The 27,410-nt window shown below is 49.6% G+C and overlaps 1 protein-coding gene across 2 annotated transcripts in view; it reads right to left on the bottom strand.

Annotated features, from left to right (window-relative positions):
- The window catches only part of ACTN1 (actinin alpha 1), a 103,053-nt gene extending 82,463 nt beyond the window's left edge, over positions 1 to 20,590 (bottom strand). For both annotated transcript variants that reach the window (XM_003408728.3, XM_003408729.4), the window contains exon 1: positions 20,373 to 20,590. In XM_003408728.3, coding sequence (XP_003408776.1) covers positions 20,373 to 20,477 — 105 coding nt within the window. In that variant the 5' untranslated portion in view covers positions 20,478 to 20,590. The remainder of the gene's footprint in view (positions 1 to 20,372) is intronic.
- Between the last annotated feature and the right edge of the window lie 6,820 nt (positions 20,591 to 27,410).

The raw sequence follows: 27,410 nt of genomic DNA on the forward strand, positions 1-27,410 counted from the left end.
TATTTGGTAAGAGGGTACTTAATGTTTTTTAAGTCTGGGTGGCAAGTCCACGGATATTTTTTCTTAGGTTTGAAGTGTCGTTTTAAAAAAAAACCATGATCCCCAGTAAATGTTCATTGCATGGATGAACTACTGTAGCTATAGCCCCTTCAGCCCCAACATGTATGTTTGGGAATCTCATGTATCTGGCAGCATCCACTCTGCAGAAGCTTTCCTCCAGCCTGGAAGTGGAGCCCAACACTGCCTGGCCAATTATCAAGTATAACCAGTTCAAACCTTCATCTGAGCATTTGTGAGCAACACAGATTTTCATTAGTATCATAGCATCTCTTCATCTCCACGCGTCCTTTCCCATTTGAGTCCCTAGCAAGTCATAACTCAACATTAATCTCACTGTAAAATAACCCAAACAGCTAACCACAGGAAAAGAAAACCCACTGCTGCCAAGTTGATTCCAACTCATAGTGACCCTATAAAACTCCCACAGAGTTTCTAAGGAGTGGCTGGTGGATTCGAACTGCTGACCTTTTGGTTAGGAGCTGAGCCGCTGTGCCACCAAGGCTCCAAATGGCTAACCAAAAAAACACCAAACCCCTTGTCATCGAGTCAATTCCGACTCATAGCGACCCTATAGTACACAGTAGAACTGCCCCATACGGTCGGTTTCCAATGAGCGCCCTGGTGGATTTGAACTGCTGACATTTTGGTTAACAGCCATGGCTCTTAACCACTACACCACCAGGATTTCCAAATGCCTAACCAGTAGAGGCAAAATCATTTGCTCACTTGCTAACTGTTGAAGATGGGTGATGGGTACATGCAGATTTCACAGTATCATTCTCTCCATTCCTGTGCTTGAATTCTTCATAATAAGTTTTTTTTTTAATTCATTCATTCAGGTAACTAACATTCCTTAAGTGCCTACCACATGCCAGGCACCACGGATAAAGAGAGAAATAAGAAACAAACCCTCCTCCCCAGTGAACTGATAAGTGTATTACATTCTAAATTATTTGCTATCATATCCTTCCCTCAGAATTAAATACCTAACGGCATTTCAGAGATGAAGAAGACAAAGCTCACCTCCCCAAAGGAACGAATGAATAATGAAGGGCCTTCAGACACTGCGTCTCCTGGACTTTAAGGAGCAGGGAGCCTTCCCAGGTGAGGAAATCAAAACCCCGCCTCCTCCACCTACACTTCAAGTCTCCCCATACAGGGGGCTTCCATCCAGCCAGTAAGTGCTGCCAGTCTCACACATCCACAGGAAATCGTGCCAGGCTCCCTCCAATTTAAAGGCAACTTTCCCTCAAAGGGCAGGATCCAAACACCATTCATTCTATCATTACAACTGTTCTGCAGGTGTGCTGGGTACCAGGTGCTATGCCAAGCACTGGAGACACAGAAAAAGGTCACATGGAAGTCCCTGCCCTCAACAGCCTCATGCTCCTATGGACTGGAAATCCTTGGATTCAAATCCTGGCTCTGCCATTTATAAACTGTGGGAGCTGGGGCAAGTTATTTAATCTCTTGAACCTCAGTTTTCCCATCTATAAAATGGGACACTAGTACCTGCCTCACAGAGTTGCTGTGGATTAGTACATGGAAAGTATTTGTCCCAGTACAGAAAAAGCTGAGGACAGGGCCAGGTACATAACATTAGACAAGCTAGCAAGGATGACACCACTATTATTACTATTGTTACTCTCCACCAGCTCCCATACCCCTGTAAACAGGCCCAGGAGAAAATGGGCACTGAGACTCCATTTGAAAAGAAATCACAGAGGCAAGGCCGGATGCGAGCGCCAGGCTCAGACTGGCTTCTGGTTGTCCTTGCATCATGTACTCTGCTGCCTCAGCTTTTCTGAGCTGTGCCCCGTCCCCAACTCAGTCACAGCCTAATAGCTAAGAGGTGCCCACCAGCCTGGTAAATGCTTTCCATCTGGCCTCCTCCCTCAGGGGGATGCCAGCCATACTCCTTCATCAGGGAGCCACTCCCAGCCAGCCCTGACCCAGGATGCTGTAACTTGGATGGGAAGTAGTTTGTTGATGATATTGCTGTTTGGGGGTACTTTTTTTTTTTTTTTTTCCATGAGCCATCTGCCACTTCCTCCTCCCTCGGAGTGTTAGGTAGTATAGCACAGACCTGGACCTGCCATATTATACTAGCTTGAGCAAGTTATTTAACTTCTCAGTGTTTTCATTTCCTTACCTGTCAATGTGGCTAACCCCTCCTAGCTTGTTTTGGGGACGAAATAAAGTGATGTCTGCGAAGCAGCCAGCACAGAGTCTGCAACAATGAGGGGAAATCCTACCAGGGCTGTTTCAGAGAGTGACACCTGTGGCACCTCCACAGATAGGACACTGGATACAGTGGAGACAGGGCAGCCTCCGAAGGTGTGGCCAACACCACTACCCCTTTGCCAGGCAAGGAGGTCCCACCCTTTCCCATAAGCAAGGCCCAGCCAAACCTAGTTCCCAAGGGGATCCCTATATCTAGTAAAAAAAACAACAAAAAAGACAGTTGCCATAGAGCCAAACACAACTCATGGTGACCTCATGTGCGCAGAATAGAACTGAGCCATTGGGTTTTCAAGGCTGTGACCTTTCAGAAGCTGATCGCCAAGGCTGTATTCCAAGGCACCTCTGGGTGGGTTCAAACCACTGACCTCTTGGTTAGTAGCCCGGTGCTTAACTCACTGCGCCACCCGGGGATTCTATACCATTCCTATAGGGGTGGCCAATGCCCGGAGGCAAGAGGAGAAGAGAACTGACAAGAGGTAGAAAGGAGAAGAGCACAGAGGAAGAAGGAAGAGTATGAGGTTGGGGACAGCCTGTCTGGACACAGGTCTGGGACCTTTTGTCTCTGGGACCAGAGACAAAAGGCCCCAGAGCTGTGTTCCCCGGGAATGTGTGGGTCAGGAGAAAGGTCTGGAGCCCAGGGAGGGCAGAGATTCAGCTCCATCTCTAGTGAGGCACCTTCCCCTTCTCCAGTCAGGGCTCACAGCTGCTGTTCTGAGCAAGAGTGTCCTGGGAGAGCAGAACAGGGGTTAAGAGTGTGAGCTTCGGCCGGGCAGCCCTAGGTTCAAAACCCAGCTGCCCACTTAAAAGCTGTGTGGGTTAGGCAAATTATTTAACCTCTTTAAGCTTCTGTTTCTTCTATGAAATGGGGATGCAAATGTAATAATAGCACTTATACTTCATAGGGTAGATGTTCATTGACATAATACAGGTAATGAACTTAGCACAGGGCCAAGCATGCGGTAGGCAGTGTTAGCTGTTAATACCAGTACCACTGCCACCACCAAGAGGCTGCTTCCGTCCCTCAGGCTCATTTTTTATTCCCCTCCTCACTGTGATCTCAGGAGCCAGTCCCAGGAATACCTAAGTGTAGACAGTCATGCAAAGGGCCTGCCTGTCCTTTCCCAGCTCCAACCTAGCAGGATACAGCTCCCTGCATGAGGGAATTTCCTCTGGAATTGACCACCTGCACACTAGGCAGAAACTTTATCTGCCTTCAGAGCCCCAAGGCTCCCCCTGTTGGCTAGAGTTCTGGAAGCCACCTGCAAGGGTGACTTGAAATGAAGTGTCTATGTGCCCAGAATAAAGGGCCCTTAACAAAACCAGCCCCACGAGGAATGAACTCATGGCAGTGTCTTTGGACAAGTCAGATCACCACTATGGACCTCAGTCTCTTCATCTGGGTGGGAGAAGGGTTACATGACAGCTTAGGTCTGGCTCAAGCACTCTATGATTTGATTTCTTCAAATCTCTATAGGGGGTGAAGGGGTAGAGCTGGGCCCTGACAGTAAACAAAGTGAAAGACAAGGCTGCCTATTGACACCAGTCTCTTGGGCAGATTCCAGGCTGAAATCCTGGCTCCTGGCTCCTGGCTCCAGCCAGGATTTATCCTACCCACTGAACCCACAGACTGGCCGCCTCCCTCATGCCAGGCCTGTGGGTCAGCCCAGCCTACACAATAGGCTGGTTATGAGCAGTCCACCTTGCAGTGGGCAGATGCTCTCCCCATTCCTCAGGAGTCACTCTTCAGGTGTCCCCACCCCCACACCATACCTGGAACTGGAGGCTGGAGGCAGAGCTAAGGAACCCTTCCCCAACACCAAGCAAGGCCTTCCCCACTCTCCCCTCCCCAGGCACCTGGCCACACCCCAAGAAGGCATTTCCAGAGTAAGAGAGTGAACTGAAGCAGGGCCCAACACACACAGAGCAATGGCTTCTGGGTCCATAAGGAAGCTCATTCACCTGGCCCCACCCACACCCTCCCCAGAGGGTGGGAACACATTCCTGAAAGCTGAGGACACAGAAACCTCCCAAAGAGACTAAGAGACAGTGGGCTAGGGGAATAGTTAGCTTCAGGGCCAAGCTGGGAAACCCAGGGGTCAACCTCAGGGTCACCTTGAGAACAGAGGTCACCTGGAAAACAGAACAGTCCCTAGAGATTATCTGCATGTGATAATCCCAGTAAGGCATTTAGAAGAGAGCCATCACCACCACCACTATCATATGACCTAGCCCCCTCATGTTATCAGTGAAGCTTGTCCAGCATACGTGCTGCACCAGGAAGAGAACTCAGGTCTCCTGAGGCCTGGTACATAATGCATGACTGTGTTCCTGTTCCGAGGGGTCAGCACAGGTCTTCACCAGCAGCCCTCTGGCCTAAGAGTTTGGAAAGGACGGTCTTTCAACACCTACTCCTCTCCCAACTGCCATCCCCTGGCCCCCCAACAGAAAGCATGCAAAGGCAGGTCGACCAGCGTCCTCCATGGCAAGGGGGAGGGCCTGAGGTTCTGGCTGGTTCCACGTCCCCTGGGATGCTGTCGCTAAAGACAGCAAGCATCCAACACTCATAGAGAAAACCCTCAGCCCTAGAACTAGAAAGAAAAGGAAAGCTGAAGCCCAGGTTTTACTTCCTTCAAGGCCCCCAAGCCCACACAAGAGGCCCAGAAATGCCCAACAATTTTCTGAAGCAGGACCCCCAGCCCACTGCAGTGACCCCCACCTTCCTCAGAGGAAAGGGCAGGGTGTGGAGGGATGTGTCAGCATGGCCAGCACCTCAGCAGAGGAAACTGAAAGTGGCCAGTTGACCAAAAGAGGGAAAAAACACCCTAGCTGCCTGATAGGGAGCTGGAAGGCAGTGTGTTGGCTCCAGCCACCCCACAATCAGACACCTGAGGGAGGGGTCACTGAGTGGTGTGACAGGGGCTGAGGTCACCCCAGGCTCTGAACCCATCCCAATCATAAGCTCAGCTTCCCTGGCTTTTGGTCTCCTCCTGACTCCAGGCCACACTTCAGTCCTGGGGACCCAATGTGGGGCTTTGCCCTGGGCCCAGGCATCAACCACATCACTGGAGCAGCCCTTGGTGACTCTGACCATCACTACCCAGTACCTTCCTGCTGGAATATGCCTGCCCACGTAACTATCCAAAGGCATCCCACTGTCACCGTTCATCAACACCCAATATTTGGTGAGCACCTACTATGTGCCGGCGCTTACCTGCCTGCTCTTTGGGGAGCTAAGTCAGCCAAAGAGGCTCCTGAGGAGTCATACTTGCTTGGGTTCAAGAGCCCATCTCCCTCCCCAAGCCTGGGCCTCTCAAACAGAGAAAGCACACAGTTTTTTGGAAGTACTTAGTAGTAAACAGCAAATCTAACAGTCTAGCTCAAGACCTCCACAGTACCAGCTGCTGTTGAGTCAATCCCAGTTTGTGGGGACCCAGTGTGTGTGAGAGTAGGCTATGCTCCGTAAGGTTTTCTATGGCTCATTTTTTACAAGTGGATCATCAGGTAGCCAGGTGCCTCCAGGTGGTCTCAAACCTCTAACCTTTGGATTAACAGCTCCACCCAGAGACTCACTCCTGCCTGTATCTACACCCTTTGCAAGTAACTTTGTAAGTTCCCTTTCACTTTGGTGGGAAATTTGTTAAAAACGCAAATTCTTGGGGTGGAAGCCTAACTGTGATCCCACTGGCTGTGCTCGGGACCTGGGAATGGGCTCCCACCCTGGCCTCTTCCACAGCTCTCCACGCAGCCGCACCTCGTCTGCAAGAGATGATTAGCTTCCAAATGTTGCAGGACACCAGTGTGAGTCGTAGAAATGCATTTAACAGCATTCCCAAACTCACAGTGGCTTTTTGTCATTACACATTTGCTTCATCTAAGGGTAATAAAAGTATAACTGCTACCCCTGGAGGAGAAAAAATGGCAAAGTGGTGCAGGTCCCCTAAGAATCTGACTCTCAGAGCCCAAGGGAAAGTGAGCAAGAGGGTGAGGATGTAGGCCCCCACAGGGAATAGGAGCCGGGTGCCAAAAACACAGATGTGAAGAAAATAAGAAATTGAAACTGACTTCTCCTGCCCTCCTTCATCAAATACCAGTAAGTCTTTGAACTCAGACCGGCTCAGAGTGGCAGGTATAACACAAGGAGGCCACCCACAGAAGCAGGAAGCCAGGGTTCTAGTCCTACCTACCCCGTGAAAGAAGCTGTGTGACCTGGGCAAATCGTCCATCCGAGCCCTTTAAGCTCTGCAGGCCCCAGCCTTCTCATTCATGAAATGGGGGCATGGGGCTCCCGCCAGCCTATCTAGATAGCTACAAGGGACAAGAGAGGTGTGAGTAAAAAGGACACCAAGCATGATGCCACTTACATAAAGATGTAAAACAGGCACAACAATACACATAACTACCCACGCAGAAATTGTACAAATGTACCCTTAGAAATGAAAACGCCAAACTCAGGACAGCAGTTAATGCCAGTGAGGACAGGGAATGGGCCTGGGGAGAAGAAAGCGGGGGCTTCAACTCTACCTGTAGTGCATTATTTCCTTAAAATAAATATCTGAAGCCAATGTGGTCATTGTGAGCTGGCTGAGAGCAGAAAATCTAGAAATGCTGGCTGTAACCTACTGAGCTTTTCAGGCCTGAGCAAACTAATTTCCAGGTACCTTCAAATTCCCTTAGCCTCCCAGTCAACCAACCTCGTAAGGCCATCATGAACATTACAGAAACTATTATCTGTAAAGCACTTAGAAACGTAGCTAGTTCACTGCACAGGAGCAGGTCAGTTCACGCTGGGGAGTAGGGGGCGGTGGGCAGAAAAAAGGATGTTCAGCTCCATATTCCCAAATTCCCTGGGCCGGTAAGGTGGGTCCTAGCTGGGCCATTTCCTGAAACAGTGGCCCCTGTGGGGAGGAGGAGGGAGCAGGGGTAACCCTGGGTCCCATTATGGCCCCTCTACGCGTGCCAAGCAGCCCCACCACGGGGGTGCCAGACAGCCCCATGGAACTAAGTCCCCAAAGTGGCATTCCTTAATTTGTTTAAAAACCGATTATGTACAACAAACCTCTAAATTTACTGTTGCTTAACTTAAAAAAAAAAAAAGGTGAATGGCTTTCACTGAGGCTAAAGTTGGGAAAAATACCCAGATTTCTAAAAAGAGACCTCAGGGCTTCATCAAAGTTGGGAAAAATACCCAGATTTATAAAAAGAGACCTCAGGGCTTCATCCATGCAAAGATACCTCCAAACAGTTCCAGGCCCCAGAGTCCCGGGCGACAGGCAGGAAACCAGGGGTCTGGCCCCACTTCCCCTCCTCCGGGAAAGCAGGCTTCAAGAGCCATCCCCTTTAGCCACCCCCTCCAGCTCCCTGTTCCCAGGGCCAAGTCTGGAAAAGCACTTTGGATTCCTGGAAAGAAAGGCCCTTCCGAAATAGCGGGAACTCCTCTGGAAAGTGCCGTTATCTGTCATCTGGAGGATGTCTGCAGTGTTTGAAAGGGGGCCACTCCTCTGTCAAAGTCAAGGCAGTGCCAAAAACAACAGAGGGGTTTGTCAGACCAGAGACATGCATGCCTCTGGGCCGACACACAGCCCATCCTCCCACGCAGACCTGGACCTGCACAAAGCCTCAGAGGCAGCAGGTACTCCAGCAGCAGCTGCTGCTCCTTGTCTGTGACCAAGGCCTTCACATTGAGGGGTAGAAGGGACCCTATTCCTGATGCTGAGACTCAACTTAGACGAATTATAAGCGCTAATTCGCTCTCCAGCCCCAAACCATAAGCTGTTACATGTAGACGTGTACCTAAGACAAAAGGAGAAAAAGATAGTCTGATTTTAACCACCCCCCTGCCTCCACCGACCACATCCAAAGCTTGGTGCCTCTCATCCAAGAGACAGAGAGAGCCAGTCCCCATTCTGAGGCCTTCCAGAGAGCCACCACCCACCTAGAAAGCCCCTCCCTTGGGGTGTCCTTCACCTACAGAAGATTTGAAAAGAGAGTTCACCCCATCCATTCTACTCCTATCAGTTATAATCAGCTTTGCAGATGGCTTCTAAAAAATAAATCTTTGGGCCCATAAAAATGCTCCCCTACAAGCCCTGGCCCAGCTCAAATCACAGGCCTTGACCCTCGCTCCAAACAGCCCCACAACCCCAACTACCAAGAAACAGGAAAAACAAGGTAACAGAGAGGAGGCAGTGTCAGAAAGGCTCCCTCCCCCGAGCTGGACTGCTTTTCCGCCCTGAGCTGAACCATTTGAGGTCTTTGATTTAGACTCTGCATGGTTCAAAGATGGGGTCAGGAAAGGGCATTGTCCTCCCCCTTGGGCCTGGATCAAAAACCCCTCAGACCCACAGCACTTAAGGCCAAAACCAGTTACCCCAACCCTAGGCCCCACACTTTCCCTCACAAACTTTCTTAGCAGCCTAAAGGCTTTAACAACAACCTCAAGCATTGTGGATCGCACAGGCACAGGCTTTTAAATGAAAATAAACTAAACAGTGAGCCCCAGCTACCTGGTTCAAAGCCTGGCTGGTTCCCTTGGCGACCACAAAGGAAGAGTCTCCCAACAGAGGGATGGACAGCAGCAGGTGAGACTAAAGGAGCAGAAACAGTAGCGAAGGGGAGGGAGCCTGCTGAATCCTAAAGCAGGGAGCCAGTTCCCAGAAGCCGGGCTGAGCTCTAGAAGGGGGCCACCTGGAACACGTGAGGCCCTCCAGGTTCAAGGGACGGGATCTGTTCCTGACAGCTGCTGCTGCTTCTGAAAAACGTGGAGAATATAACTAGCTTCCTCCACTTGCCTTTTCAACCAAGAAAAATCACTTCAGAAAGGCTCACACCCACCCCTTAGCCTCACAGACTCTCCACTCAAAGACCTGGGTTCAAATCCAGCTCTAATACATGCTACAACATGAGTCGCCCTGAAAACATTATGCTAACCGAAAAAAGCCAGTCAGTAAAGTACAAATATTGTATGATTCCACTGATATGAAATATCTAGAATAGGCAAATGCATAGAGACAGAAAATAGAACCAGGGACCGGAGGGAGCAGGGAATAGCAAGTTATGGGTTAATGGGTACAGAGTTTCGGCTGTGAGAGAGACCCTGGTAGTCATTTAACAGCTTTTCTGAGCCTTATTTTCCCCATCCATAAAATGGGAATACACTTGCTCGCCATGATTAAGAAAGAGGAAATCACATGTAAAAGCATCAATGTTAAAAATCATGAATCATATGAGTACTGGGCTATACACCATATTGTATAGTTCTCTTTTTATCTTATCATTTCATTTACACATGCCTTGTCTCCCAGTGAAGACATAAATGTCTTAATAGCAAAAGATGTGTCTGCACTTCCGGTGAAGAGCCGAGTTCTAAGGTCAATTCATGGCCTGCTCACTAGTACGGGCAAGTTATTTAACCCCTCCGAGCTTCAACTTCTCTGCCTGTAACACAAGGAAATGAGCCCCTAGTGGTTCAGTGGCGGAAATCTCACCTCCCACGTGGGAGACTCAGGTTTAATTCCTGCCCGACGTTGCTCACACACGACCACCACCCATCTGACCGTGGAGGCTTACATGTTTGCTATGATGCAGAATCGGTTTCGGCAAAGCTTCCAGACCAAGAGAGACAAGGAAAAAAGGCCTGGCGATCTACTTCTGAAAAATCAGCCAATGAAAACCCTATGGAGCACAACAGTCTGATCTGCAACCAGTCATGGGGATGGCACAGGACCAGGCAGCGTTTCATTCCATCACGCATGGGGTCACCGTGAGTCGGGGGCCAGCTCGCCCGCAGCTAACAACACTACAAGGAAAATAATAACATCTTTCTCAAACAGTTTTCTGACAGTTTGAGGTAATCTAAGCCATTCAGCCTTGAATCAGTGTGAGCTGTCAGTTCTTTTTTACTTATTTAGAGAACCAAGAATACTACTGGTGGGCTGATTGGCTGGATGATGTAAAACAGGTAACTCCTTTCCAGCCGTGCTTCTCTCAGCTTTCCTTTCCTTTCAGGTGGGCAGTGTTTACCTTTACCCCCAGTATCTCAGGCTTATGGTAGGCTTTGAGGCAGAATGAAAGGTCCCCTTTATTTAAGGATCGAGGGTACCGGCACCTTTGTTCCCAGCCCTTTCTCACTGTGGGCTGTGAACATGTTATTTTTCATCTCTAAGCTCAAGCTCCTCCTCTACAAAGTGTGATCATCCCACATACCTCACAAGGCTGTTGTGAATGTTAAACAAGGCTGCTGACAGAACATGTCTAATACACAGTCCATGTGCAAGAAGGATTTCTCTATGCCCTCTGCCACCAACCCTGTGGGGGACAGGCCTGGAGAGGACTCCACTCCCTCTCAACCAAGACGGGATCCAGTCCCAAAGGTAAGTAGCCTGATGTAGCCAAGGACCCAGCAGGCAGTTTCCAGGGTAACAGCATTCTCTCCAACTACTTCAAATTTCCATCCTCAACTGCCTTTTATTCTCCTCCCACCTCTGTAGCGGGCTCAGCCACCTTTCCTCACCATTGCTAGGCAACCTCCAAGAGTGGTGTAGCTGCCTTCTGGGGAGCGCCCTCGGTCTTCCCAGGCTCTCCCCTGCCCTGCCCCTGGGGAAAGGCTGCCCCAGTTGGTCCCCATCCCATTAACTCTGAAAACGGCAGAAGGGTATGTGGGTGAGAAGCCATCCCAGGCCAACAGGGTTTGGGTCCAATAGGAATTTCCTCAAGGACTCAAGACTTGGGGAACTGAGGAAGGCCACCTCCTCTTTCCCTACCCTAGTCTCTGTTTGCCTGTGCTTATCTGGAATCTATTCTTCGGCAGTTTCCAAGTAAAGAGCCTCATCATACATCGTGCTTTCTATGAAAGCTGCCGTTTCTTGACTTTCTTCCTTTTGTAGGCGGCCACTCACTCACCATGAACCCAGATCCCTGGCCCTGGAGTCAGCAGCAAGACGGGAAAGGTGGACACGGGTGAGAGAAGGACAGGGTGGCAAATACCATCAGACACTCCTGTGAGCGCATTTGCCTGAGAGGTGGGACGACAGGCCACTGTCCTTTTCTTTATATTACTTATTATTTTCTGAAGGTCTTTTTTAATTGAGGTATAATTCACGTATCATAAAATCCACCCTTTTAATGTGTACAATCCAGTGGTTTTTAGTATATTCACAAGGTTGTGCAACCATCACCACAATCTAATTCCAGAACACTTTTGTCATTGAGGTTTTAGTTTGTGTACGTTTTGTCTTGGGTTAAATGTTCCTAGAGATAGAAACATTTGTTATAAGCAGCAGAGCACAGCGGTGAGAAGTGCAGGCTCTGGGGCCAGACTGCCTGGCTTCAAATTCCAGCTCTACCACTTGCTGGCTGTGTGATCTTGGAAAAGTTCCTTAACTGCTCTGAGCCAGTTCTCTCATCTGCAAACCAGGGTTAATGCGCATAGAGCACTTAAGACAATGCTTGATACATTTAAAAATATATATATATTGCTGTTGATTCGATTCTGACTCACGGCGACCCCATGTGTTACAGAGTAGAACTGCTCCCGAGATTTGTTGACTGTAATCTTTACGAAAACAGACTGCCAGTCCTTTCTTCCTCTGTGTTGCTAGGTGGGTATACACAAACAACCTTTAGGTTAGTAGTCCAGCACAAAACAGTTTGCACCACTCAGGGACCTCTGATATTAACAGGTGCTCAGAAAGGCAAGTCACTATTATTATTATGAGAAAAAGAATTTTTTTCTAACTTATAACCAGCTCTGCTCCTCTGTCTGGTCTGGGAAGATGGCCCTGCCCAGGCTGCTGGGGACAACCACAGTTCTCACTTACTTTTCTGGGAGGGGGCTGGGTCTGGACTAAGCCCCTGCCCTGTGCTCATCCCCTCTACAATCAATGGTGCCATTTGAGGCTGCCATTTGGCATGGGCAAGGGGGGAGGCTGGGGCCGTGACTGCTTCCTCACAAGGCTTTGGGACCTCCACATCACTAGACCAAAGTGCCCCACACATCCAGACCCTGCCAGACAGTCCCAAGCCAGAGAAGACAGGAGGGAACAGCAGACGAGCAAGGAAGAATGGGCTTGGCCCACCTGGCTGAGAAGGAAGGATTCTGAGGGGCTTGGACCTGACACTTAGTCTGGGAACAAGTGGGCAATCTGTGATTGTGTATTAAGAAGAAATGAGCCCCTCGGTGCTGCACAGATTAACGTGCCCAGCTGCTAACCAAAAGGCTGGAGGTTCTAAGGCACCCAGAGGTGCCTCAGAAGAAAGGCCTGATGACCTACTCCAAAAAAACAGCCACTGAAAACCCAGTGGCACACAGGTCTACTCCACCACCACGGAGCTGCCATGAGTCAGAACCAACTCGACGGCAATTTTTTTTTTTTTAAGCGTAAGGTGTGCTTCCAGGTGGCTCTGAGCCCTAGTTTGCTGGATGTCCTGCCCCCACCCACTCCCAAGGCTCCTTGCCTCAGTCAGGGCCAAGCTGGGGCAAGCAGCCCTCCATCTGCAGCCTCTGCAGATGGAGACAGACCCTGGGCTGAATCAGGAGAGCGACTGGGCCTGGCCTGGCCCAGTCTGACCAAGATAAAGGAACCTAGCCAGGTGGGTTTCTCCTGCCTGAGGCCTCTCTGCCACAACCTCTCTGGAGAGCTCCACCTGTAGATTAGAGCTGCCCACACCATCTCCAGCTGGTGGGCTCAGGGACCCCTCTAGTATCCTTGGTAACTCAGCCCAGCTCACTGGTGTGCTTGAGTTCCCTGCAACCCCTCTCCAGTCTTCTCATCCCCAGGGTCTTTCCTGCAATGATGTGGGCCCACTGACCGCACTCAAGAAGTGATACAAGCCCCAGTACAATAGCCCCTCGACTTCAAACCACATCATTGGAAATTTTTACCACCCTCAGGTGGGTTACACATTGGGGGCAGCTCAGGCAGGCAAACTGCCTGGCCTGACCCCAACAACACCTGGAGAGATGCATTTAGCCTCATGGGGCTTAAGAGTCCCACTTGTGACCACACAGACAGCCTGGCCTGGCCTTCCCTCTCAGCGGGTGAGAGGTCAGCATTACCAGGGCAGAAAGAATGGAAAGAAGAACAATGGGAAGGAGTGGCCCCTGGCCTGCAGCAGCTTGCAGGCGGCAATTCCTGCACCCGTGTGGGTTACACACACACACCCTAACTGCCAGAGACATGAGGCTTCCAAGCAGAATCTTCTTTCAAATCCTGTATATCCTGTGACATCAGCTCAAATCCCACCACCTCTCCACCTTCCCCACCACCCCAGACCACAGTGCTGGCTCCAGCCCTAAGATGGCAGTGGCATTTGTCTTGGCTATGCCTCTGGCTATCATCAGCACAGCCTGGTATGATTCTGTGTCTCTCTCGTCTCCTCGCCACCTAAACCAAGGTTTCCACAACCTCAACACAAGAGTCAGGCATCTGATACCCAACAGTGGTTAAATGAATGTTCACTGATTGACTCCACAGGAGATATGGTAACCACTCTTACACTATTCAGGGGCTGGAGGGTGGAGCAGCAGAAACAGGACTCACAGTAGCAGGCTCAGCTGCCCTGCCCTGGCCCCGGGCCCAAGTCTTGTCTGACAAGACCTCAGGCCTGGCTTATGGTGTGTGGCCACTGGCCAGGTATCCAGGCTCAGACCTTCCTTGGGAATGGAGAGGGAAAGGCAAAATCCCAACCAGAAAGTCCAAACTGCAGCACAACCATTTGGCTTGGCTAACCCCACACACTCAGAAACCCCCACCGGGAGGGGCCCAAGGATCAAGGCCTCCTCCCTTCCTACCCTCAGCACCAAAAGAGCATTGCAGCACTTCCCCAAGAAGTTGGGTTTGAGGAAATTCATTTCCCCCTTTTCCTTTTGGAAAGGCCTCTGATCTAGGAGCCTGCAGGAGCCTGGAGCCTCTTCCTCCTAGAAGCCAACCTCAGTGGCCCCCGCAGGCCCTCAAGGTCCTAGCATTCCTCGAAACTGGAAAGTCTGCTTTTCAGTGCTGAGTCCTACGGCAGCCTAAGTGGTAGGCAGCAGCAGCCCCAGCCTGCCTGGTCCAGAGCCAGGTGGCCTCGACGGGCAGGGACCAATGCTCCAGGCCCTGTGGATCTATCTCATCAATCACTGCCCCACACAGTGTGGCACCTGCTCTCAGCCCACCCACAGGAAACAGGCTTTGGAAAGGAAGGAGGCTGCAACAGGGAGCTACTGCTGGGAGGTGTGAGCAGGCACGCAGAATGCGCTGGGCTATTTAACAGTGGGGCTCAAGGATACTTTGGGGCTAAATATCTTTTAGAGGAAGTTCATGCTCTGTGGAAATGACATGTGTACAAACTAATAGGTTTTTCAGCACTTTAACTTCCATCCCTTCATCCTGGACTTCCCAGGAAATAGCAAAAAGGCTAGGCAAGGAATCTTTATTCCCATTCTACAGGTGAGGGAACTGAGAAATCAGAGACGTTAAGTGACTAAGAATGAACCAGAGCTGACCGTGGGGACTGAGGTCAATATGCCCTTATCCAACCTTGAATTCTTCAAAGTCAAGCTTACATGCTATGTCTTGTCTCAAAGCACATTGGGAAAAAGCCATAGAAACTGTTTCTTCAAAATTCTAGTTGCTGTCAAGTTGACTCTCATTCATGGCAACTCCATATGGGTCAGAGTAGAACTGTGCTCCACACGGTTTTCAATGGCTGACTTTTTGCAAGTATACTGCCAGGCCTTTCTTCCAAGGTGCCTCTGGGTGGACTTGAATCTCCAACCTTTCAGATAGTAGCCGAGCCCACCACCCAGGGATTTCCTCAAAATAGTCAACACTTACTGAGCACTCACTAAATGCTAGACGCTATGCTACATTCTTGACATACATTACTTCATTTAAACCTCCACATAACTATTTCAGGCAAGACTTATTATTATCCCCGCATTATCAGGCACAGAGCAGGTAAGTGGCTTGCCCAGATCACACAACAGAGGGGCCAAGATTTGAACTCATAGGGTGCCCAGAGCACATCAGTCTGCAGACGCTGGGGCCACAGCGAGGCCCCAGGATGACGTGGTTTATCTGGAACGTAAAGCATCTTATCCCTATCCCCAGCCCCAGCCCAGAGTTGGAAGTCGTGCGTGATGGCATTTATTCATTTATTCACTTATTCGGCAATATTTCTTGGCCACCTACAACAAGCCCAATCTTGGGCTAGGGACTAGGGATTCAGCAGAGAACAAGATAGGCTGGATGCCAGCTCCCAGGGATGCTGGCATGGGGTGAAGCAGGCAGAAGTGCACAACAGTGAGGGGTTCGAGGATGGGAACTGTAGCCAAACCTCCTCTTTCAGGTTTTATATCCACCAGAGAGGGAAGCCCATCTGCCTGGTCTATGGGTCCTAACCGTCAGAGAGGGCAGATATGGCCCTACTCTCCCTCCCCCAGGTAAACCCATCAACACCTGGCCCTCCCCTCTTCACAGCCCCCCACCCAGGTTGGACCCCTTGGTTAGCTCCTGTGCCAGTCCAGGAGAGAGTACATAAACAAGCAGGCCTGCCTTCCTGCGACCTGCCTGCCGTAGATGCAGAACTGGGACCTGGGCCTTATTTATCAACCACCTTCATTCACCTGCCAGGCCCGGCGCAGCTCCGTTCACCCACCTGTTTCAACATCCATTCACTCAACAAATATTTATTAAGCTCCTACGTGTAAAAAGCCCCAGGACTGTCACCTGTGAGAATACACACTAAGCGAGAGTCTCCAGGACTTAAGAGGGAAGAAAGGGAATAACTGCAGAAGCTGCCACGTTACATATCTTCTCAAGCCAAGGTGGGCATTAGCCCCCTTTTACAAATGAGCTTGGAGGCTCAGGAGCCCTGGTGGCACAGTGGTTAAGTGCTCGGCTGCTAAGCAAAAGGTGGGCAGTTGAAATCCACCAGGCACTCCTTGGAAACCCTGTGGGGCAGTTCTACTTTGTCCTATAGGGTTGCTATAAGTCGGAATCGACTTGAAGGCAGTGGGTTTGGGTTTTTTTTTTTTTAATGACGGCTCAGCGAGGTTAAGTAACTTGCCAAATATCACAAGCCTGGAAGTGTCGAGCCAGGATCCTACTCAAAGTCTATGCTCTCTCCAGCCGGCCTGGCTGCCTGACACCTGGCACACATCACTGTAAGACTGTGGGCAGGATCCATGTGAGAGAATAACCGGGGCTACCGTCACCCTGAAAAAATGAGCATTCCGGCCCGCTGCCCATAAAAAAGGTGACTTCAGAGCCCAGCCTTGAAGCTCAGGAAGACTGTGAAAGTTGCAAAAGTCTGAGAAACTCCTTCACTCCACGTGCTAAACTAAAGGCATTTTTTGTCTGGAGGCGCTCAGCCCAGTCCATGAACTCTGCACAGCAATACTACCTGAAGGCATGACACGCTGTGGCCAACCCTAGGCAGGTCCTTGACTCATGCCTCCTGCCTGTAGAGACTTTTACCTGCATCCACCAAGGAAGTACTTCCGACCACGTCAGTTAGCCTGCTCCCCATAACAGCCTTTAGGTGCCATCAGATGGGCATACGTCCCATTTACAGATGAGGAAACAAAGGAAGCACCACGAGAACAAGGGCCGTGTCTGTCTTGTTCAGAGCTCTAAACTGTACCAGGCACATAGTGAAGTGCTCACTTAGCAGCTGTTAAATGAATGCATTAATGGAGCCCAGGGAAGTGGTCTGTGGCTGCCCCAGGGCTAAATCAAGGTCTTCTGCCTCCCATCCAAGCAGCCTTTGCATGGCACCACGCTGCGTCCTCCTCCTCCATCCTCACACTCACTCCTCTGCCTCCATCTGGAATGGTTGGTCTTGGTCCACTCGTAGGCTCTGGGCCCACTCAACCCTCACCTCCCAGTCAGTAGGAAGGGTATCAAAAGCAACAAACTACTTAAGTCTGATTCCCAGCATGTCATACCACCTCCTTATATCCCCCCACCAACACGCTAAAAACTAGCCAAGGCAGAAATTTTACAGATGAGGAAGCTGAGGCCCACGCAGAGAGGCCACACAGAGAATTAGTGGCAGGGAAAAAACCTGGTCCAGATAAGTGGCATCACTGGGGTTGGTGCTACCCAGTCAGGTAACTCATGGTGTCACCCCTCCCGTAGACCTCCTCTCATACCACACCATACAGAATCCTTAGTGATGTTTTTTGTACCAACGTTACTTGTAAATCATACTTTCCGTGTATCGCTCATTATTTTCCTTTAATTACTACTTCATTCTTAAAGAAGTTATTAACACAGGTTCACAAATACTAATTACCACAATATTGTAGCTAAAACACCAGAAAATTTGACAAAATCAGCAACTATAAAAACACCAGAGCAATGAAAACAACAGCACATGCTTGTAGCGGAGTGTAGACGAAACCACGTGATTTGGCATCATTGTAATCGGGTAATAATGACAGCTCTGACCACATTAGAAGACTCAAAAAGTAAATTAGCACAGAATTTTAGCCTCGTAAGTACATCAATACACATAAGCTGGGCTTATGAATAATGTTTTCATTATAACTACAGGGATATTTTTATAAAAAATAATAAATTTCTGCTGAAACACTGCACAAAAATTTTATAGACAAGTCATTTTGGTGTCATCCCCTCTGACAGTGTCACCTGGTATGGTTTGCAGCCCCCCCTTCCATAGTGATGCCACTGAGTCTGGGTCCAGGCCAGAGCTCCTTCTGCCATGTCCCTCTCCATCAAGCCCCACCGGAGCTGGTACCGGTTCTCCCCGGTCCAGAGATCCTCACAGGCTCTGGAGGCCTGGCCCAGCTTTCCTGCCTGGCTCACAGAGGGCAAAGGAGGAGAAGCTGCCTGTGTGGACCATGGCTGCATTCTAGCCCCACTACACACCAGCCTCGGGGCTCTGTTCATCTGTTTCCTCATTCTCAGGTGTGCCTGGCTCACAGAGTTCTTGGGAATATCAAGTGAGACACTATATGCATCGTGATTAGAACAGTGCCTGGTACGCATTAAGACCTCAGCAAATTCGAGCTCTTGGTACTGTGGTGTTTGAAACTCTTTGAGAGCCAAATTCCCCAGATGACTCTATTCCTGCCTGGCTTTCCAGAGGCCTGCACCCACCTCCACCCAGGTCAGGGCTTTATGAGTCTCTATTTTTCTCCCCAACTACATTTAATAATCCATTCATTCAACCAGTAACACTGAGGGACTGCTATATGCAGGACCAACGCTCAGTGCTGGGCAGCCAAGAGTTTCTGCTCCCAGGAACGTCCTCTCGCAGGCCTTGCAGGGGCCTGGCTTTTTGGGCAGCTGCCTCAGTCCTGTCCTACCTGGGCACACAGTAGATGTTCAATTAGCAGGGATTTCTCCTCCTCTTCTACTCTCCATGGAAGATCCCAAGGCATCCACCACCCCAATGCCACCCCTCCTGTTCAATTTAAAATCTAGTCTCAAGAACGCTTCATCCTGAAAAAAAAAAGAGCTCCCTGGTTTGCATCCCATGGAAATCAAATTACCCACTCAACTTTCAGCTCCACCAACAGCCCAGTGGTCCTGAGAAATAAGCTGGGCTGCAGCAGGACCCCCAGCCCAGCTATCCCTAAGGGGGCAGACAGGAAGGGGAGAGGAGGTGGTTAAGAAACTGCCAAATTACAAAGTCAGCTCAAAGCAGGGCACCATCCAGGACACTGTACAGGGCCAGGCATGACCCCCAGGTTCCCAGCTTTGAGGAAGCCTTTTGTGTTTTAAATTACCTCTGCTTGTCTGATGAAGTGAGGAAAAGGGCGCTGTTTCAGGGCTTAGGATTCCTGAGTGAGCTAATACAGGATGCCTTTGAGAAAAAAACTTCAGTCGGCGCCCTAAACTCCCCCCCTTTTAAGTTTAAAAAAGGGAATGAATGTTACCATTTTTGGACATGAGCGTTCTCCTTCAAGCCCAGCCCTAACCGCACTATCCAGAGGGACGCGCCATCCTGTGTCTCCCCCCTCATTCCCAGATCAGTTGGAGGGGGGGGAGTGACATGGGGAGGGACCGGATGGGAGAGAGGGGGTAGTTCAGGGTACGTGGCTGCCTGTGGCAAGGGCTCACCCCCCGCAGGCAGGAAGCAGCGACAGAGTTGGGGAGCCCTCCTCCCCCAAGACTGGTTTTCTGATCTCTTCCTGCCACTAGCCACTGTACCCGGGTCCCATCGCGAGTTCCGCAGCCCAGACCCGGTGCAGGAACGTACAGGGCGCCTGGGACACTGCTTGGCGGCTAAGCATGGATCCCCAATGACTGACCCCCCATCTCCCCAGGGGCAGTATCTCGTCCTGGAGCTCGCCGACTCAGATTAACCTCCCAAATTCACCTTCCCCACGAAAAGGGCAGGGGGTCGGAAGTCCTGGACGTAAACGGAAGCCCATCTGCGGCTCGCAGTTACCAATCCACTGAGTTAAGCAATAAAACGGTTTGCCGTCCTGACCCCGCCCCCACAGGGCCCGCTAGGGAGTCCGCGTACGCCCCCGGTTTTTGCCGCCCCAGGCAAATGCCAGCGGGTCCCGCTCCAGGCAGACCCAGAGGCTGAGGCCAATCCCTCCGGCGCCCGCTCTCCCACCAGCCTGCGGCCTGGGGCTGAGGGCTCACAGTCCCGGGCAGCTTGCCCCCTCAGGTACCGAGCGCAAGGCGGCCCAGGAAGCGTGCTGCCACTGCACGCCATATGGAAAGGCGGCCAGGGGGCGGGGAAGGGAACGGAAAATCGATCCGGAGCTAGCTGCCACGGGGCGGGGGTCTCAGCCCCTGCCTCCCGCGCACCACCCGACTCTGCCCACGCGGGGATGGGGTGGCAGGAGCAGGGATACCTAGATCGCGGTCCCCACGGCGACCAGCCCACCGGCGACTCCACCTCCCCGCCCTTGCGGTGGGCGTTCGCCGGCTCCTGGGCAGGGGAGCGCTCCCTTCCGCCCCGCGCCTGTAACCCAACACCCCAACCTCCAGCACCGTGTACCTCCCGCCCCCGCCCGTGCGCGCCCGAAACCCGTTCGGATCCGGGAGCACAGCGGACGGAGCCGGCCGGGGCCCGGGACTGTGGAGGCTAGGATGGCTGCTGACCTTTCTTTGCTGCTTCTCCCAGGCCGGGTCCAGGAGCAGATCTCGGTCCCAGTCCTCTTCCGGCTGCATATAGTCGTTGGTTTGCTGGGAATCATAATGGTCCATGATGGTGCGCGCGTGCTAGGGGCTGGGTTTTTTCCTCCACCTTCTCCCTGGTCGGCGGCGGCGGCTACTGCTGCTGCCGAGGCGTGGGGTGGGAGTGGGCCGGGCTGGGCTGGCGGGGCCGGGCTAGCTCCCGTGCGCCCAGTTCCGCCGCGGCGCTGCTCCGGAAAGCTGCTGCTGGCTGCGGCGGCGGTGGCGACGGCGGCGGGAGCTCGGACCTAATCTCCACGCACACTGAGCCAAGCGGGCACACTCGCGCTGCGGGAGCCGGGCGGGCGGGGGCGGAGGAAGGGGCAGAGCCCTCCCGAGGTCTTCCATTGGCCAGGCGGAGTTGCCCAAACTTCCCCCCAGCGCCTCTCATTGGGAATTCCTGGCATCCGTCAGCCCGGCCGCGGCGCATATAGGTGGACTGGGCGGCCCTCTCTCGGCGCGCACGTCCCCGCCCACTCCCTGGGTTCGCAGTTCCCCGCGGCTCATGTGACACCAGCTTAAGCTGAACGGGACCGAAGCCGGGGGACGCCTCCCCGAGCTTGGGGACCGAGTGGCAGGGCGCTCGGGAGCCCCAAGAATCGCAGGGGAATGGGCCGTTCTTCGCCCGCGGGAGGGCCCCGTACTCAGGCTTGATGGCGTTCGTGCGCTCCCATGCGCTCTCCAAGCACCGGAGCGAGCGGGCCGCGAGAAAACCCGAAAAGCATTTCGTTTTCTCATTCCCAGGGAGCCCTGGGTCGGGCAGATCAGCACCCAAGGAAAGGGGGCAGGGAGAGACAAAATAGAAAGGAATTTCCTGGGAATTTCCTGACTCCGCTGCCCCCGCCCCGTAGTCCCCGCCCGACGCGACTCCGCCGACCCCTCTGCTCCTAGAGCCAGGGCTCTCGCCAACGAACCGTGCTCGGAGGCTACTGAGCCTTCCCGCCTTGCCGCAGGGTCCTTTCCGGCTTGCCCTCTGGCTCGGTGGACCTCTCGCCGCTGGGCTTCCCGAGCGGTGGCTGGGTGGCCGACTTCCCGGGACCTCCCGCCAGGTCTTCAAGGGCGCGCTCGGCTTGCAGGCAGGACTGGGGCTACCTGCGCCCATCCAGCGTCTTCCTCCGCCTCAATGCACACACAAGCAACATCTTGAAAACTAGGAGGGAGGTCCCTGAGTGATGTACCTACTCCATGGCCCCCCTCCACACCTGACAGATGGAGAAACTGAGGCTCAAGGAAGAAAAGCTCGGAAAAGGGATACCGCAGGATCTCAGGACTCTACAGCCCAACCCTGTAACCTTACACCAGACAAACAAAGCCTTATTGTTGCAGGAGGAAGGAGGGAAAGATTGACTAAACACCTCTAACTTAATGCTTTGTCTCTGTCCCCTGGGAATGCGGCCTGGCCGTCCTTAGGAGGAGAGTTTAAACACGCGGGTCCCCGCGGTGAGAGAGAAATGCAGGGCAGAGGCAGGCCTCACATCCTGGTGGGCTCCTCTGACGGATCCGGGATCCAAAAAAGGGTAGCCAGTACACTTCCAGTAAGTTATTAGCACTCCGGGGGGACAACAGACAGGCAGCCCTATGTCCTATCGTCTAGCACAAAGTAACGCTTGCTTATATTTGTAAGATAAAAAAAAAAAAAGGCTGAGTCAAATACAAAAACCTGAGTCTATCAGTCCAGAGGTGAGTAGAGGAAGGAATTCACTGACAGGAAGAGGGGGCATGGATTAGAAAACTGAAAGGCCACGGTCTTTGGCGCTGGAAAAGGTGTGGAAGTGCCAGCGAGTCTCAGAGAGCTGATGCTGTTGTAAGCAGATATCTGTGTTGTCACTGCTCCCTGCATCGTTAGTCAACCACACACATTTATGCAAGTGTTACCCATCAGCACTGTGCCTTCCACAAGCTCATGGTTGAGGAAGTGCTCCTTCGGAGCCACAGAGACAGCAAATTTATGGGCTGTTTTATAACCACTTCTAAACTATGACTCCAAACCTAACACATAGGGTAACGATGGTTCTGTATCCATTCATTCGCTCAATAAATACTTGCCGCGGAGCACCTTCTGTGTCTCAGGGAATGTGCCGGATGCTATGCATATAGAGGTGAAAAAGACGCAACTGCTGCCGCACACAGCCCAGCAGAGACACAGAAACAAAAATATAATGCAATAAGATGCGTGCAAGCACCCAGCTACAATCGATGACTGTCCTGACAAGGAACACAACAAAGAACCCCTGAGGGAGCAGAAGAGCAGTGGAATGCAGACCCCAAATTCTTGTAAAAAGACCGGAATTAATGGTCTGACTGAGACTAGAAGCACCCCGGAGGTCATGGTCCCAGGCCTTCTGTTAGCCCAGGACAGGAGCCATTCCCAAAGCCAACTCTTCACACAGGGATTGGACTAGACTATGGACTAGACAATGACACTGGTGAAGGATGAGCTTCTTGGATCAAGTACACTCGCGAGACTATGTGGGCATCTCCTGTCTGAAGGGGAGATGAGAGGGTAGAGAGGGTCAGAAGCTGGCCGAATGGACACAAAAAGAGAGAGAGGAGGGAAGGAGTGTGCTGTCTCATTAGGGGGAGAGCAATTAGGAGTATATAGCAAGGTGTTTATAAATTTTTATATGAGAGTCCGACTTGATTTGTAAACTTTCACTTAAAGCACAATAAAAATTAAAAAAAAAAAAAAAAAGACGCATGCAAGGAGTGAGATCTGAGCGGTGTACTGCAAGAGCACAGAGGAGGAGCGTCTGATCCAGCATGGGAAAGAAGGCTCCAAGGGATGACTTTTGGAGGAGGTGAAACTCAAGTGAGCCTTAAAGAATGAGAGTCAGCCAGATGAAGAGTGTGGGATGTTATTCCAGGCAGAAGGAACAGTGTGAGCTAATGCATGGGGGCAGGAAACTGTTTGGTGTGCAAAGGAATGCCTGGCGTTTCACATGGCTGGACTAGAAATTCAAGGCAGGGAGGGCGAGAGATGGGGCTGAAGAGACAGGTAACAGAGAGGCCACGAGGGCCTTGTGTGCTGTGTGAAGGGTAGATCTCAGGGGAATGAGGCTGGCTGAAAGCTGTAAGACCAGTTGCAAAGCTGTTGCAATAACCTGGTTAGGAATGGAGAAGAACGTATTGAAAAGAAATATTTAGAAGATAAAACTTAGAATCAAAACTGTCAGGAGGAGAGAGAAAAGTCAGAGATGACAGATACTACTCTCTATTGAGAGGTTCACATGGGGCAGACAACGCACTTTACCTATATTATTTAAGTTCCATCTATGAGGTAAGAATTATCTCCATCTTACAGAGAAAAGAAACTAAGGCTTAGGAAAGTAGGTAACTAGCCCCAAGGCACACAGGTATATGTGATTCCTAAGTTCATGCCTTTTCACTCAGAGGGTGTTTTTGCTGCCTGACATTTCGCAATGTCTGGGGACATTTTTGGTTGTTGTGAAAGGCAAGGTTGGCACCTAGTGGATAGGGACCAGGGTTGCTGCTAAACATCCTGCAATGCACAGGACAGGCCCCCACAGCAAAGAATTATTTGACCCAAATGTCAGTAGTGCCAAGGTTGAGAAGCCTTGCTTTAACCATAGATTTCTAGTTTGGATGTTCTGGTGAATGGTGGACGTACAACCAACTGATGAGATAAAGAATTAAAAGGGGAGTAGGTTTGGGAGCAGAATCATTGGTTGAATTTGAATACATTTAAGTTGCCCTTAGAATGTCCAGATTCAGTTGTCCAGCAAGCAGTCAATTACATGACCCTCACCTTAGAGATAGATGTGAGAGTCATCCACACATGGAGGGTACTAAAGAGGACTAGAGGCAGAGCCCTGAAGAGCAGCAGCTTAGAAAGGGAGGGTAAAAAAAAAACAAGAACTCCTGAAAGAGAACAAGAACCCTGGTTAGCCAGGAACAGGGAGAACCTGGAGCAAATAGTGTCACGGAAGCCAAAGAAGTGAAGTTTCAGAGTGGGAAAAATCAGCAGCACCAGATACATCACAGAAGTCTGGAAAGTAAAGCCATTCCTTTTTTTGTTTGTTTTTTTAATTGGGGCATAACATATAGGAAGTGTATTAACTGAGTGCACTAATCTTAAGCATAAAGCTTGGTGAAATTTTACACACATATACACCCAGGTAACCACCACCCAGGGCAAGATAGAAAAAATATTTCCAGAACCCTAGAAGGTTTTCTTATGCCCCTTCCCAATCTATACCCCCTCCCCCTGACATAAATCAAAACCAAACCTCTTGCTGTCAAGTTGAGGCCAACTCATGACAGTCCCGTGTTTTACAGAGCAGAACTGCTCTATAGGGTTTTCTTGGCTGTGAACTTTACAGAAGTACATCGTCAGACCCTTCGTCTCTGACACATCTGGGTGGGTTCAAACTGCCAGCCTTTAGGTTAGTAGTCGAGAAGAAACTGACTGCGCCACCCAGGAGCTTCCATCCATCCACGTGACATAGGCAACTGCTATTCTGTCTTCTAATTACCAATGATTATTTTTACATGTTCCTGAACTTGACAAAAATGGAACCATACAGTTCAAACACTTTGATGGTTGGCTTTTTCACTTAATTTAATGTGTATGAGAACCATCCATCTTGTGGCTTATATCAGCAGCTTTTTTTTTTTTTTTTTGCCTGTGTAATATTCCATTGTATGAGTGTACCCTAATTTATCCATCCCCCTATTGATAGGCATTTGCATTGTTTTCAGTTTGGAGGTACTATGACTAAAGCTGTGTCCTTTGCTATGAGACCAGAAGAGCTGAATGGTATCTGGCTACCATTACTGAACATTTTGGTCAAAGAGTCTATACAAGAATCCTGGTCAAAAGCGGGGAAATGTAGAACAGAATTTCAAATTCTCGAGGAATTCAGACTTTCTGGATCCATTGATGCTGGATGACCCCCTGAAACTCTTGCCCTGGGATAATCTTTAAACTTTACACCAAAAATATCCCCTGAAGTCTTCTTAGAAATAAACCGTAACTTAGCTTAACTAGTAAAGAATGCCTGCCATGAGCATTGTGCTCTTTCAAGAACTATCCATATGGAATCAAACTGACAACTGCAACTCGAAAGATTAGACAGACAACCTAGGTGGCAGTGAATGAGTTTATATTAATGGGGGAGGAAAAATTCAGAAAAGGAAGGTGAGAATGGTTGCACAACTTGAAGAATGTAATAAATATCACTGAATCATACAAGTAGGAATTGTTGACTTTGTGTATGTTCTACTGTATATATTCTCAACAACAACAAAAAATAAAGAAATAGTTAAATATGTAAACCTGCTATGAACATTTGTATGCATGTTTTTGGTGGACATATATGTTCATTTCTCTTGGGTATATAGTATGGGTGGAATTGCTGGGTCGTAGAGTAGGCATATGTGTAACTTTGGTGGATACCGCCAAACAGCTTTCCAAATTGGCTGTAACAACTAACTGTCCAAGCAGAAGGGTGTGAAAGTTTTAGTTGCTCCATATTCTCCCAACACCTGCTGTTATCAATTTTTCTTTTTTTTAATTTTAGCCATTATGGTGAGTGAGTAGTGGTCTCTTCTTATGTGTTTAATCTTTTCATATGCTTACTAATCATTTGAATAAACAACATCCATTCATTTTAATGACATAAACTGGTAATTTACTGTAGGGAAGTTGCTGCTGCCAAGACAAGTGATGGATTATAAGTTGTCTAAAGTAATGAACAATTGCATATTTTATTAATTCCCTAAATTTCATTCATTCATTCATTCAACAAGTATTTATCAAGTAACTGCTCTGTGCCCACACATGATGGAAAATGAAGATACAGGAGTGAACAAGGCAGGTGTAGTCCTGGCCCTCTTATAATAGACGGTAGAAACTTGACCTTATAGACATATACAGCACAGTGCACACTCTTCTCCAGCACACACGGATCATTCTCTAGAATAGACCATATCCCAGACCACAAACCAAGCCCCAATAAATTAAAAAATATCAAAATAATACATAACATCTTCTTAGATCACAACGCTGTAAAATTAGAAATCGATAACATGAGGAACAAGGGAAAAAACCCAAATACTTAGAAACTGAACAATGCTATGCTTAAAAATCACTGGGTAATAGAAGAAATTAAAAATGAGATTTAAAAATTCCTAGAATCAAGTGAGAATGAAAATACAACGTACCAAAACCTTTGAGACACAGAAAAAGCAGTGCTCTGAGGCCAGCTTATAGCAATAAAAACATTGAAAAAGAAGAAAGGGCCCGAATCAATACTTTAACCCTACAACTCGAACAAATAGAAAAAGAGAAGCAAAAGAAGCCCACAGCTGCCAGGGGAAAGGAAATCATGAAGATCAGAGCAGAAATAAATGAAACACAAAACAGAAGAACAATTGAAACAACAAGGCTAGAAGCTGGTTCTTTGAAAAGATCAATAAAATTGACGAATTGCTGGCCAAATTAACAAAGGAAAAACAGGGGAAGATGCAAATAACCCAAATAAGAAATGAAATGAGCAATATCACAAATACTAACTGAAATAAAAAGACCGAAGCTCCTTAACAAAATACTACAAAAAATTATACTCCAACAAATTTGAAAACCTAGAGCAAATGGACAAATTCCTGAAAACACACTACCTAAACTAATCCAAGCTGAGATAGAAAATCTGAACAGACCCATAACAAAAGAAGAAATTAAAGAGGTCACCAAGAAAAAAAAAAGCTCTGGCCCAGAAAGTTTCACTGGAGAATTCTACAAAACATTAAGAAAGAGTTGACACCAGAACTACTCAAACTATTCCAGAACATAGAAAAGGAATAAATACTCCCGAATTCATTCTATGAAGCTAGCATAACCCTGATACCAAAGCCAGGCAAAGGTACCACTAAAAAAGAAAATTATAGACCAATATCCCTCATGAACATTGACATAAAAATTCTCAACAAAATTCTAGCCAATGTAAT

The sequence above is a fragment of the Loxodonta africana genome, chromosome 10 (genome assembly GCF_030014295.1).
Source record: "Loxodonta africana isolate mLoxAfr1 chromosome 10, mLoxAfr1.hap2, whole genome shotgun sequence".
Lineage (NCBI taxonomy): Eukaryota > Metazoa > Chordata > Mammalia > Proboscidea > Elephantidae > Loxodonta > Loxodonta africana.